Here is a 13,456-nt window from a genome sequence, read left to right on the forward strand (position 1 = left end):
TCAGGGAACAAGCGCGATTTAATCATACCGTAGTCCAACTCAAGAAGAAGTAGACATTGCAAAACCTTCTAATGCGAAGGAAAATTAAGTAAAGGGTAATGGAGGGGATTCTAAGAAAGTGAAAGCCTATCAGGGGTAGCAGTGAGTCAGGTGGCCGGACAAAAAAAGAAGTAAGCGGTACAAGTTGGCCGCAGCTGGCACTAGATAGATTTAATTGGAAACATATGGGAGATTGCTTTGTCGTAGAGTAGAGGCATTTAGGCTGATGACGATGACCCTGAAAAATGCGTAAAAGTTTAAGCCGAATAATTTACTCAAGTCTCAGTAGAAATTAAATCATGTTCGCCTTTGTGAACAAGCATGGAAAAATGCGCTTTCTTAAAACATTGAATAGAGATGCGGTTTTGCGACCAAACGAAAACAAACTGAGATTCGGAATGAAGTCGGCGCTCCCGAGAACTCGGACCAATATCCGGAGGCCACAGGAAGCAAGGCTCTAACAATAGCCCCACTAAGGAAAACAAATGCACCCTCTTATTGTAGTATGTGGGAGTCTGCAAAGGGAAAGAGGCCACCATAACAGGCTGAACGCAGCATGATGTAGAGTTAAGAGACGAGAAAAGGAGTTACTACGAAGAGTTGGGAAACCAGGTAAACAGGGCTACCGAGACGAAGCAAAGAATAGTGTGGTGCGGTAGAGAAGTGGTCCTTCCCAACTAGCCTCCTGGTTGCAATGATTCCTCATTCTTCCTGCTGCCGACCTCGAAGCTGCATTCGAAAGCAGACCAGTTGAACACAAGGTACAACTTTGATCAAACGTTTACAGTTGAACGGGGTTTGCCTCTAAGCCATGTGCTGGTGTTTCTCCAGCTGCTCATGGAATTCAAGAGTTTGAAGAAGTGAGGGCGTTTCTCTTTTGATATATTTGAAACGATGATGTTTAAAAATGATCCGTGCTGCATGGCTCACAACCAATCCAGACGTGATTTACGTATCAAACACGATAAGACGGTAAACGAAGGGACACAGATGCGTTTATAATTATTAAAGACAAGTGTTCCGCGAGTGATCCCGTTTTTCCTCGCACTAACTGATTTATATACGTTACTATATGAAAGACCTTGCTCTACGCTTTCGCTCTTTCAGATGATGATGAACGTACTCTGATGCGCAGGCAGTAGAGATTTTCAAGGACGTTGAACGAAGTCTCACAGACGCGAAATGGAGCATCGGGAAGAAATTGTCGAGCTGCTTTTGTTACACTGGCGGAATGTTTGTAAAAGATTCCTACATATTGTCACATAGTGGTGACTGCAGTCCGGCGAGCATGAAAACAGCGAGAATGGAATCCAAACGAAATTCTTTATTCGGGCTGACTCGCGCCCGCAAAGAACTGCCATGACTCGGCGGCGGCGTAGAAACAGGCGTGCTCGGTGGTCGTCGAACCGAATGCCTGCCACTTTCTACCATGCTGAATTAAAACTTAGAGCGAACTTTTGAGATAAAGCGTGCAAAGTTAATATAAAAATCTGGAACAACGTAGAATTGGCTACACCTGGAAGCGGTAAAACAAATGCGGTAAGACAAATATGGTCGCTTCTCGCATCACAAAATAAGTGATAAAGTGGCGTGCCGGCAGCGCCGGCAGCTTTGAAGAAAAAACAAACACTACAAAGGTTCGCGGCAGTATGCCTTTGTTCACAAGCTCACAGCTAAAGCTGCCCCCTTATATTGATCTGAAAACATAGGCAAACATTTAAGGGCCACATTTTCCCTCCTTTTTTGTCTTCTAAAATGCTTCTTGAACCGACTTCAGCAAAAAAAGAAAAAAAAAGAAAACGAAACGCTAAATAAAAGGCTACATCGAAAATGTAACTTCTAAGGCGACAAACGCCAGAGTACCGTAGTGAGCTGTATGCGAGGGAAGAAAGTTCGAGCCTTCATTTATTGATTTCTCTGTTATTGTGTGCGGCAAGCTCAGTTCTTCCTGTTTTCAAAATTTTCCTTCCGGCGTACGACAGGCAAAAGTCGTTAACATATTTGCACGAGAAATAAGCATAAAATTGTCCGTTTCGTGGGAAATGGTTGCTTCCACTCATAATGCTCACGACTGTGCATGCAGAGCCCCGAGCGTTGTGTAAAGAATAAAAGCAAATAGGCGTCATTTTGATTATTCAATGAATGCCGTAACGTAAATGCTTAAATATTGCCTGGGAGGAAGCACCAGTTTAGTGCACAGAGATATGAAAAGCAAGAAGGTCCTAGTTCGCCCTCAAAGTGCAGGATGTTACGCAAAATAAGATTAAAGTGTCCCGTCCCAATAAAATACATTTATTAAATTGTTATTGCGCTCACATGACCAGGCAGTTAAATATGGCTAGCAAGATGAGTTGTTGGGCAAGTTGGTTCATTGCAGCTCTTGTTGCCCGTCATCTTTTATGTGATTGTTCATTTTGCCCAACCGATCTTTACGCTAAGCACGGCTCAGCGCCTAAAACTCTGACATGGCTGACGACACATGGCTGAAGATTAGTGGCCCGAACGGATGCCTTATTTTTCCAGATTCTGCGCCTTGATTTGTGTTCCTGCATGTTCTAGTGTCCAGAGAGCACATTACCGCCTAAGCGGCTGTATGGACATAGCCGAAAATGAAGGGGCGACTTTGATCCATGAATAACCAACGCCATCGGATTGCAAAGCTTCACTGCATGCAGTGTTGTCATATCTGCGCCGTTCCAGAGGCGCTGCGATAATCTGTTTTTTAATGAAGGATTAGATCACGTTAGCCAAGTTCAGTGTTCCAATCATCACTCAGTGTTCCAAGCGTACAAGCACAGAAATGCGTAGTAGTAGGATGGAAGGTATTTAACTGCAAGGTAAATATGAACAGGAAGGTGTTCAAGTCGATTTCTGAACAGCAGACTTGGACCTGCTTTCATACAAGGTGTGACTTTTGAATTTCTTAATGTGGTTGATAGAGTTCTAATCATAGTACGTGTCTAAATTTAGCGCTGGGCCTCACGTGGACGTTATTTTACCAATTGAGTATAAATTATTCACACCAGCAGTCAAAAACTTATGGACCTCAGTATTCGAGAAAAAATATAATTTCATAAATTTTTGCCCGTGCAGCATGAATTACTAAGTGAGCGTTCAATTCTAGTGAAATCCATCCCGAAGCACAAATCTCGAATTTCTTTGCCGAAGTCGCAGAAAACGTACTACGCAGCTTCACATATTTTAGAGCAAGGTTTTGCTCGGCGTCGCTATGTTTCGCGGGGTTGATCCCTTTCGGCTTTGCCATTATTAGCACTAAAATAGAAGCTACTAACGTCGACGCCTTCTTGATTGCAGAGTGGAAGGCCTTATTTGCAGTTTCCTCGTGGAAACCCTCTGAGGACCCCTGTAACTAAATACTACTTGTCTGTATTCTGGCAGCGTTGAACTGTGCCCACCTATGCGTGATTATTTATTAGTATATCATTCGAGAGGATAAGTCTGGGTGAATGACAAGTACATTAAGAGTTGCGAACAAAGATGAAATAAAAAAATGCACTTTTGTCTTAACGACTCCTGCGTGAACCCCGGCACCTCCTTCACAGGTGCAACACGCTCTCGCACCAAAAGTCCAGAGAAATAGATTGCGTCAAGTGCAGAAAAAAAAATTAGAAGAAAGATAGAATGCGAACCATAATGGTGGGCCCACGGTAGCCGCGGCCATTCGGAACGCTTGATACTGAAGACCAATGAACCATTGTTTTAATCCGGAGAATCACACGATGTCACTTGGCGCAGTTCCAGGCGATACTAGGGTGGGTGAATTTTAGCCAAAAAAATAAAGAGAAGTGGAGAGCTACAAGCGCGACTATTACACGACGTAGATGCCACTCTAATGACCCTCAAAGCATCACTTTAGTCGGCAGTAACGCATTTATTTAACGTAAACACGTCGCCTTTCACCCGGGAGGTGCAGGCTTCACAATTTAACTTGCCGCAAATATGATTCTGATGCCGCTAAAAATTTTCTCCGAGTCCTTCCCCATTTCATCCTGTCTGTGTGCGCCAGTGGCTGGTTCTTCTCCAAGAAAGGCTCAATATGTCACATGAAACAAGAATAAATGTGTCTGTACACAAAGTCAAGGCGGATAATTCTAGACGGTTCAGGGACCAATTATCTTGCGAGAAAGTGTGTGGTCTTGAGCGAAAAATAGTTTAAAAATAAGCTACTGTACTGTTACAATTTGCTAAATAGGTGGCTGCCCGAGGGAACAAAGAATTAGTCCAGCTTCAGCCAATTGGACCTGATGTCGAGTGGAACAGCAGGCTGAATGTTGAGACTTTCGTATTGACGGGCCTATTTTCAGCACTTGAGCGTTTCGCGCAAAAAATGCAATCAAGGCCTCCCGTTTCAAAGCTAATCGCATAAAACAGTCGAGTCGTCACAGCTTTTTTATTATTGTAAAAATAACGACAATTTTTTTTCTAGAGTGAAAGTAAAATTTTGTCATTTTACTGACGAATAAAAAGGGAAAAATTCGCGCCTTTGAATGTTACTGCCCAACGACAGAAGAAATTGCTTAGTTCAGGACTTATACTGCGGTTTCTCAGTGCGTGCTGAACTTTCTACTGAACACGAGGCTGTTAAGCGTAAAAAAATGACCTTCTGAAACATGTATCTGGTAACAGCATGACAATTGCACAGTTATGATTGATTTTAAATACATCTGCCAGTGCAGTAGTCGCTGTCTCCAAATCAGCTTTGCGCAAAATCTGAGCAGGACAAAACGAATAAACAAAGTAAACTATACACTGTCGTAAATATATATAACGCACTCTGCAGAATATTCTGTGTGTTGTTGAAGCGGTACAATTAGCGTGAGCTTGTTACATTTCTGTAGCATATGTAGAAGGTTATGCTTTAGACTGTAATTAGCGATAAGTACATAATGAGTGGTGGCTCATAAATCAGTCACTAGCGGGCTTAATGAACGACCGACTGCCTTCCAGGGCTCTGTGTCTCTAAAAAATTTGGAGAGGTGAAAATAGGACTAAAAAGCCCGCAGTATTCGCGACATTGTATATTTGGAAGGCATTTCGAGGAGTGTGCGCCATGTGCGGGATTCTAGCGATGATTTTTTTTTTGTGGTATAAGTTGGTTGTGTTGTGTAAAAGTGCTGTAGTCAACCTGACAGAAGTACAATAGTTCAAAAGTAATTCAGATAATTCACGATATTTTTAAAAATTCATTCTGCGCGTTATCAGAAAACTGAAGAAGCCACCTTTGAAACGACTAAGCCGTGAAGTTAACCCCCTGCATTATAGATCTTCGAACTCTACCAGAGGAAGCGACACCTTCGCTCCAGCGTCGGGAAAATTGTCTCGGAGAATAATATTTGCCTTCCTACCCAAGACGCCGATGCATGTACACATTTGCTAGAATGCTCTTTCGGTGATGATGCCTATCAAATACTTTCCGTACCTTAGATGCACAAAGCAGCGAGAAAAGGTTCAATTTTTCATGCGCGTGACTTTGATTCTTCCGTCTGCCCGGAGTAGAAAATAAAAAGAGTGCATTGAAAATGTTTATTCTATATTCTTGCAGACAATTCGCCGTACCATTGGGCCCTGGGGTATTAACACAGATGAATAACGTGACTATAGCTACACTGAATCAAATACATAGTGAAAAAGGGAATAAGTACTGCCTTACCTGCGCACCCAATTATAGCACTTGGACAACGAAAGAGTACAGAAAGAAACTAGTTCCAGGTAACCTCTATCTAGAAGCGGGATTCTTCCTGCGCAGAACTCTCCAGAGGTCTTCAGCACTTCCCTGCGTTCGCCAAGAGAAATTTATGCATATCTTCGAGAAAAACTTGAACCATCAGAGTCGAGGATTGCCGCCAGCGAAAGGTTCTCTGTTGCCTAGGGGCACACGGAACAACTAGCATCTCGGTGCACATGCATGCTTTCGAGGAGTTCAAAGAAAATAAAGAAAAACAAAAAAGAAACAAAGAAGAAAACAAGGAAAAAATGAAAAAAAAGAAGGAAATAATTAAAGAAAGGAAGAAAGACTGGATGAAAAAAACAAAAAGTACGCCAGGAAAGAAAGGAGGAAGCATTAGTGAAAGAACGGAATGAAGAAAGGAAGAAAGAGGTGGGGAGAGAAAAAAGAAAATAACGAAGGGAAATGACGACTAGCGAATAGGAGGAAAAAGGAAGGAAGAAGGAAATAAAAATGGGAGAGACAAGAAAAGAAATAAAAATAAAAAGGAAGAAAAGTAGAGAGAAAAAAGAGAGAAGAAAAGATAGAATGAAGGAATAATCGAAGAAAGAAAGAGAAAACAGGAAAGAAATTATTGAAGAGAACAATGAAGGAAGGAAGGTTTTTTTTTTAGTGTGAAGTTTATGGCTGCGTGATGCCGCTTTTGGGTTTACGCTGAGAACTCATCCCCTTATTGCTAATCTACTCACTTTGAGTGATTTCTTTAATAACCTAAAACAACACCGTTCGCACTTCAAGTTGGTGATCAGTTTGGCTTCGTCTAATCATTTTCTTGATGGTGGTTACCTGAGGTGGTGTAATCACTTCCTCGATCGACGGTGGTCCTGGGTTGAATTCCTGGACAAGGAGGAATTTTTCTTCAACTATGAATTTCGTAAAGAAGCTGTGTAGCTTTCCTCTGTAGCCCAATGGCCGCGCTTATGTGGACGGCAATGAATAATTACTCCCATATTACAAATAAAAGAAAGGAAGAGGCTATGAGAGATAGATTAAAGACAGAAGGAAAGAAAGCTGGAAGAAAAATAAACGAAGGAGTAATGGAAGAACGAAAGGAATCATGGAAAGGAGGGAGACAGCAGAAATTGCAACAATGTGGATATTAACTCTTACAAATTTCGGATTGAAACATTCATGCCGCCTTTTTCTGATGGGTGTGTAGAGCAGAAATGGGTGTTTCCTTACCAATATGATAAATTGTGGTGTTTAGAAATACCTTACCTAGTTTTCTTTCCCGACCGATAAATCTAATCAATTGTTCAATAACTCTCTCCGTCGACTTCGAGTAAAAAACGTTTGTACAAAAAGCCAAAGTTCATTGTCGCGTAGTCGGCTTTAGAAAAATACAGTGATTTCTTCAAATCTTATTGTTCCGCCATTTGCACTTCCGAACAGAGATGCTTTTTTCATGACCTGGAGGCTCTCTTAAAACCTAAACCCGAAAAGGTCCGGCTTGTGCCGTTTCCAGATAATGGTAATACACATACAGGGTCTGTTCTGAAAGTAGTAGGACTGGTTTTTTCCTAGGCGAACGGGCGGACGAGAGGTGGTCTGCGTGTGCAGGATCGTTGAAGGGGGATATTGGGAACGCTGGGGAAAATCGGAAATCGGCTCTCAGCCGTTGAAAAGAGGAGGTCGCTTGTGCTGTGAACCCCTGTCGAAACGTCTCGTCACGCAGAATCGTCGAGCGTTTACTGCATCAGCGATACGCGATCAAATTTTGAGTAAATCTTAGTGAAACGGGCAAAGAGACTCACAGCATGATTAAGGAGGCCTACGGTGACGCTTCTATGGGTAGATCAGGTGTTTTTGAGTGGCACAAGCTTTTCCGAGAAGGTAAGGAAAGAGCGGAGGAAGACGACCGCTTCAGACGCCCTTCGACCAGCAAGACCAACGAAAATGTGTAGCGAGGGAAACATTTACTTAACAGTGATCGTAGAATGAGTATCAGAATGATTGCTGATGACTTGAGCATTCCTCAAACCCAAGTTTTTGAGATCGTGACAGAAAACTTATCCATGAGGAAAGCGTGCGCGAAGTTGGTGCCGGGAGTGTTGTCAGAGGAAGAAAAGGCCAACCGGTAGGATGTTCTTCATCATCAGAATGAGGACTCCGATTTTTTGTCCAGCACAAGGCGGCAACGCTGCCTCAGCCCCCCTACAGCCTCGACTTGGCCCCGCCAGACTTTTTTCTATCCCCGAGAATAAAATCGACGCTCGAGGGGAAACATCACGGATCGGTAGAGGCGGTTCAACAGGCCGTGACGAGGGAGCTTAACAGCATTCCGGTCCAGGCGTTCCTGGAGGCGTACGAAAACTGTAAAACTCATTGGCAGCAGCGTGTAGGTGCGGAAGGGTGCTACCTTGAAAAATTGTAATCGTTTGTACTATTCTCTTGAATAAATTTTGTTTAAAAAAATGAGTCCTACTACTTTCAGAACAGACCATGTACTTCATTGTGCGCTGATGACCACCCGCCGTTTTCAGACAGTGAATACGCAATGCATTTTACAGGTAATTGCTCCGGATCATGACTGTAAATATATGCCACCTATAGATATCACCTCCCAATGTACTGCTCAAATCACTTCACGCCTTGGGGTCTCTTGAAGCACGGGTGTTAATATCCAGTAAAACCCTTGCCTCATCTTGCAGCAAACATTATCATCGGGCTTTCTTTATACAGTCTCGAAAATAGTCACGACCTTTTTTGTGTTCAAAAACCCAGGCAAAAGTTTATCGAAAAATTGCAGCCCCATTTCTCCAAAACCGACCTGCGTTTACTAGAGAATATTCTCGAGACTTACATGTTCTGTCACCTCGAACAGAGTTCTACCTGTTCTACAAAGCACCGCTTCCGGGACGAATGTTTTTCTCTCATGGAACTACTGCAATTAACGATAGACTTCCATTTAAACAAAGACGCTAACCTAAAAAAGAATATCTATCTTGCATGACATTGCTAAAGCACACATGCGTGTTGCGCCATTCCCTTTTTCTCTAGAAATTACTCGTATGTGCTCTTCATCTAGAATCCTTAACGCTCTCACGGCTTCGTAACTTTCCATCTGCAGTTGAGAACAATTACCAATTTCTTTATCACTCTCCGACTTAACAACACCTGTCCATCAGAGCAGAGTTCTTTGCTTTTTAATATTTGTAATGCACATATATTTGCGACTCCAGCCCTAATATATATTCTTGGATCTGTCTATTTGCTGATGACCGCATTATTTGTCGCATCATTAATTACATGAATGATCACCTTGTACTGCACAGTAAATTTAACCACACTTCCAATTATTAAGCATTAGGTTATCTCTTTCAGCAGCAAGGCTTCCTATTCCAGCTTTTCGTAGCATGTGCATAGCACTTTAGTCCCTCGCGAATCAATAAATAAATATAAAAGCATTTTCGTCACGACGCGCAATCTCTCATGAATCTACGCATATTACCCCCCTTTCCGCCAGCATCCGTAAAGAATAGATCCTCTCAGTAAATTTCCACAGGTTCTTTATCTTCCTCTTTGCACCAGGGGTGCCCGTCGAAGACGGTTGGTTTAACTCTCAAGACTGAAGCTTATTTCTTCGCACCAGGGGTGCCCCGTCAGAGACGCTTTCGTGATGAGTTCACACGCAAGGCTAAGGCGAACACTTGACGTTTATGTACAGCAATTTACAATAGATACAAGTTATGGCACTAGACACATTAAGCAGCAAAAAGGACAAACCAAACAACAAAAAGGTGGAACTGGCTAACACTAGGGGAGGCCCCTATCTCGGCATGGCCGATGATGCATAGCATCTCACCTTAGCGCAGAACCCTGCTTCCAGCTCCGGGGCCCGGTTTTAAAGCCCTAAAGGCCCGGCCCACATTTCGTAGCTTCCAATCATATTGTGCTCTCAACATGATTGGTTCTTCAAGAGCCTGGCCAGCCCTCCAGCTGCCATAAAGTAGAGCACTCTCTCCACCACAAAATAAAAACAAACACAAATAGACATCCGTGCCAGCACGTGTGCGAATCAGTACCGCGGGTGGGGGGACACCCGTATACCTGCCGGCGCGTTCGCGAGCGGCCGCGTTCCAAGAAAGGAGACGCTTCGCTTTGAGCACCCCCAGCCGCGTTCCGATGACCCCCGCGAACGCTACCGAACCCTTACACGCCCTTCCCAAGATTCTACAAAGGGCTCAAATGCCACTTTTAGAATTCTAACAAAGGGATCGGTACGGGTCACAAAACCACCCTGTGGGTGACATACCGCAGCTACACAAACACTGGCACGAACAAAACCAAAAACAAAAAAAATGCACACGGGTACCAACACAACATCACGCAAAATGCACACTTAAATACACACAGTGGCATGCCTGCCGTGCGCCGTAACACAGCGTCCAAGTTGGTGCGTTGCACCCAGTTCACCAGCATGCACACCCGCGTCCTGCTCGACACACACACCGACACTCGCAACTAGAGCGTTCAGTAGCACTCGCACGACGTCCGTAAGTGGCCACATGAGCCTCCTTAGTCGCACCGAGCGTCCTTGTGTGCGTTCGAGCCACTACGCGTCTCAACACAACGCCTAACTGCCACTCAGGTCATTAGGCTGGTGCCACAGCGGGCAAAAATTCAAAAATTGCTGCCCTCCAGGATCAAACACTTTATGATCCTCGATAGGTCCAAATACCACAGCGCGCGACACACTTGAGGGCAAGCTTTCTCCGGCGCGCCGGTTCGAACCATGTACTGCGTGAGGAACACAGCCCCTGTCCAGTCTAATCATATCAGTACGGCCACTTTTGCCACATTTGATTTGGCGTTCTGCAGCACGCAGCGTACTATTCCCTGCGCCGCCTTTCAACGTGAAAGACACGCACCTGCCTCCTGTTACTCTGCCTCGCTTGGAGCCATTGGCATTCTTCCTGCACGGGCAAACCTTGAAAACGCCGCGTCCTGCTTGATCTGCTCTTGCTGACTTCGTGGCATCGTCTAACTCTTAGGCTGCATGAGATCCCTGGCAGTCGCTTGGCCCTAATTCGCCTTGTAGCAAGTCGCCACGCATCTCCTTGTCCTCGAAGGACCTGGTCGGACGCACATCGGGTGCGTTCAGCAACTGCGCGGCGCTCTGCCCGGTCGGCGCAACAGGCCCACCTCTGTTCTCTGCCTCGCTTGGAACGCTCTTTCCATCAATGACGCTACGGGGCCCTTCATGCCCTATGACCGACACAGTGTGCGGTTCCAGCAACGCTAGACTTTCTCCTGTCACTAGGTCCGCGATCTGACATCTGTCGTCGCTGGCCGTTCCCTGCTGAGCTAAATGCCCTTTTCCGCAGCTTGCTTGAGACTGCGTTTTTGGAATTGTGAGACTCACTTCCAACAATCCTGAGCGCGCGTCCGCGTCCCTGGTGTCATTTGGGATTGAGCTAACCTGGGCGGCCGTGTCGTCGGCGTGCGCGTTCACCGCCTCTGATACCGCGACGCTGCGTTCCGTCAGGCTGCTTTCTTGAACTGCGACTCCAGCTTCGCAGAAATCTGGCTCACCCTTTACCTCTGCCCGGCTGTCCTCTTGACCTGCGCCCGGCAGGCATATGCCGTTGCCTTCCCGCACTGGCGACCTCTCTGCTCGTGACTCGGAGCAGTTCTCCCTGGCTAGTTGGCTAGCTCTCCTAGACTCCTTGATCTTAGAAATCTCGAGCTCTACCTGCTGGCGTCTCGCTTCTAATACCCCAAAGACATACTTATCATCCTGAGGTTCTTCCTCGCGAAGCAGCGCCTTTCCGCCATTTACTTTCGCAAGTTGAGCCTGAAGGTCCGCTAAGCGCGCCTTCGCTAATTCAACCTGGTACTTCACATCAAGTGAGGGCCGGCTTGGATAACTCTCCATACCGCCTTCCGTACCCCCCAGCTGTCCTACCGGCTCGAACACAGGGACGTGAACAATGCGACCAAGGAAACTCACGGTTTCGATGCGTCGATCCGCATTGCCAGCTCCTTGGCGTCGGAGTCCACCGCCACTTTCCCCGGACGCTGCGATGAGCTGTCGCACGCCGCTGGTCCGCCGCCGGTGACCGTCAAGTTATCGACGCGCTGCTTTTCTGGACCGTATGCAGTCCCGCGTCGCTGGACTACTGCCGTGGTCCTTGCATCCTTGCCGCCGTCTCTCCACAGGTCCTGTCTCGAACGCTGACCTGTTGCCTTGTCGTCGCCTTTCTCCCTGCGTTCAATCTTCTTCCTGCGCCGTCTTCCGATGGCCGCAGGATCCTGTCGGCTGCGCCAGTAAAGATCAGGTTCTTCTTCCTCTTCTTCTTTGCACCACAGGTGCACCGCCAGAGACGGTTTATCTAACTCGAAGACTGAAGCTCTTCGCACCAGGGGTGCCCCGTCAGAGACGGTCTCTCGATGATTCGAGACGCAGGGATAAAGGGAAAACTTATGTACAGTTTATGTACAGCAATTTACAATAGATACAAGTTCAGGCACTCGAGACAAATTAACGGCACAAATATACAAAACAACAAAAAGGCGGAACTGGCTAATACTTGGGGAGGCCCCTACTCGGCGTTGCCGAAGATGCGTTGCATCTCACCTTTCTCCCTGCCTTGTCTTCTTCCTGCGCCGTCTTCCGATGGCCGCAGGATCCTGTCGACTGCGCCAGTAAATTTCCACAGGTTCTTTATCTTCCTCTTTGCACCAGGGGTGCCCGTCGAAGACGGTTGGTTTAACTCTCAAGACTGAAGCTTATTTCTTCGCACCAGGGGTGCCCCGTCAGAGACGCTTTCGTGATGAGTTCACACGCAAGGCTAAGGCGAACACTTGACGTTTATGTACAGCAATTTACAATAGATACAAGTTATGGCACTAGACACATTAAGCAGCAAAAAGGACAAACCAAACAACAAAAACGTGGAACTGGCTAACACTAGGGGAGGCCCCTATCTCGGCATGGCCGATGATGCATAGCATCTCACCTTAGCGCAGAACCCTGCTTCCAGCTCCGGGGCCCGGTTTTAAAGCCCTAAAGGCCCGGCCCACATTTCGTAGCTTCCAATCATATTGTGCTCTCAACATGATTGGTTCTTCAAGAGCCTGGCCAGCCCTCCAGCTGCCATAAAGTAGAGCACTCTCTCCACCACAAAATAAAAACAAACACAAATAGACATCCGTGCCAGCACGTGTGCGAATCAGTACCGCGGGTGGGGGGACACCCGTATACCTGCCGGCGCGTTCGCGAGCGGCCGCGTTCCAAGAAAGGAGACGCTTCACTTTGAGCACCCCCAGCCGCGTTCCGATGACCCCCGCGAACGCTACCGAACCCTTACACTCTCATTTAATTACTCATAACTACATCCCATAATCAAATACGAAAGATCAAGTTTCAATATTCTCTCGAGTCCTTAGAAAATAAGCATTCCTTCGCTTTTTCGCTTATTTCATAACCGCCGTTACAGTATGAGGCCGCATCTCTTGCCTTTCAAAGCCCTTCCACGCATTTCTTTCTATTGGTAAGATCAGTGTCGCATCAAGTACATACGCGAAACACCTCGACGTGCCATCGATATTTGGAATGATCTTGCCGACATTATCGCACATGTTTGCAACCATCTACCATTGCAAGCTCAGGTCTTTAAACACTATCTGAAATGGCATCCTGATTCGTTAAATTTTTTCTCTGTGATC

At 45.9% G+C, this 13,456-nt stretch overlaps 1 protein-coding gene across 1 annotated transcript; it reads right to left on the reverse strand.

The window, feature by feature from the left end:
• Positions 1 to 661: 661 nt before the first annotated feature.
• On the reverse strand, positions 662 to 13,018 carry LOC149371449 (uncharacterized). The gene is made up of 3 exons (XM_089580118.1): positions 12,748 to 13,018; positions 10,931 to 12,365; positions 662 to 768 (listed from the first exon to the last, which is right to left on the reverse strand). The coding sequence occupies exons 2-3, from the start codon at positions 11,661 to 11,663 to the stop codon at positions 662 to 664; spliced, it is 840 nt and encodes a 279-aa protein (XP_089436244.1). The 5' UTR covers positions 11,664 to 12,365; positions 12,748 to 13,018.
• Between the last annotated feature and the right edge of the window lie 438 nt (positions 13,019 to 13,456).

Source organism: Amblyomma mixtum, chromosome 1 (genome assembly GCF_055824585.1).
Source record: "Amblyomma mixtum isolate Tamu chromosome 1, ASM5582458v1, whole genome shotgun sequence".
Lineage (NCBI taxonomy): Eukaryota > Metazoa > Arthropoda > Arachnida > Ixodida > Ixodidae > Amblyomma > Amblyomma mixtum.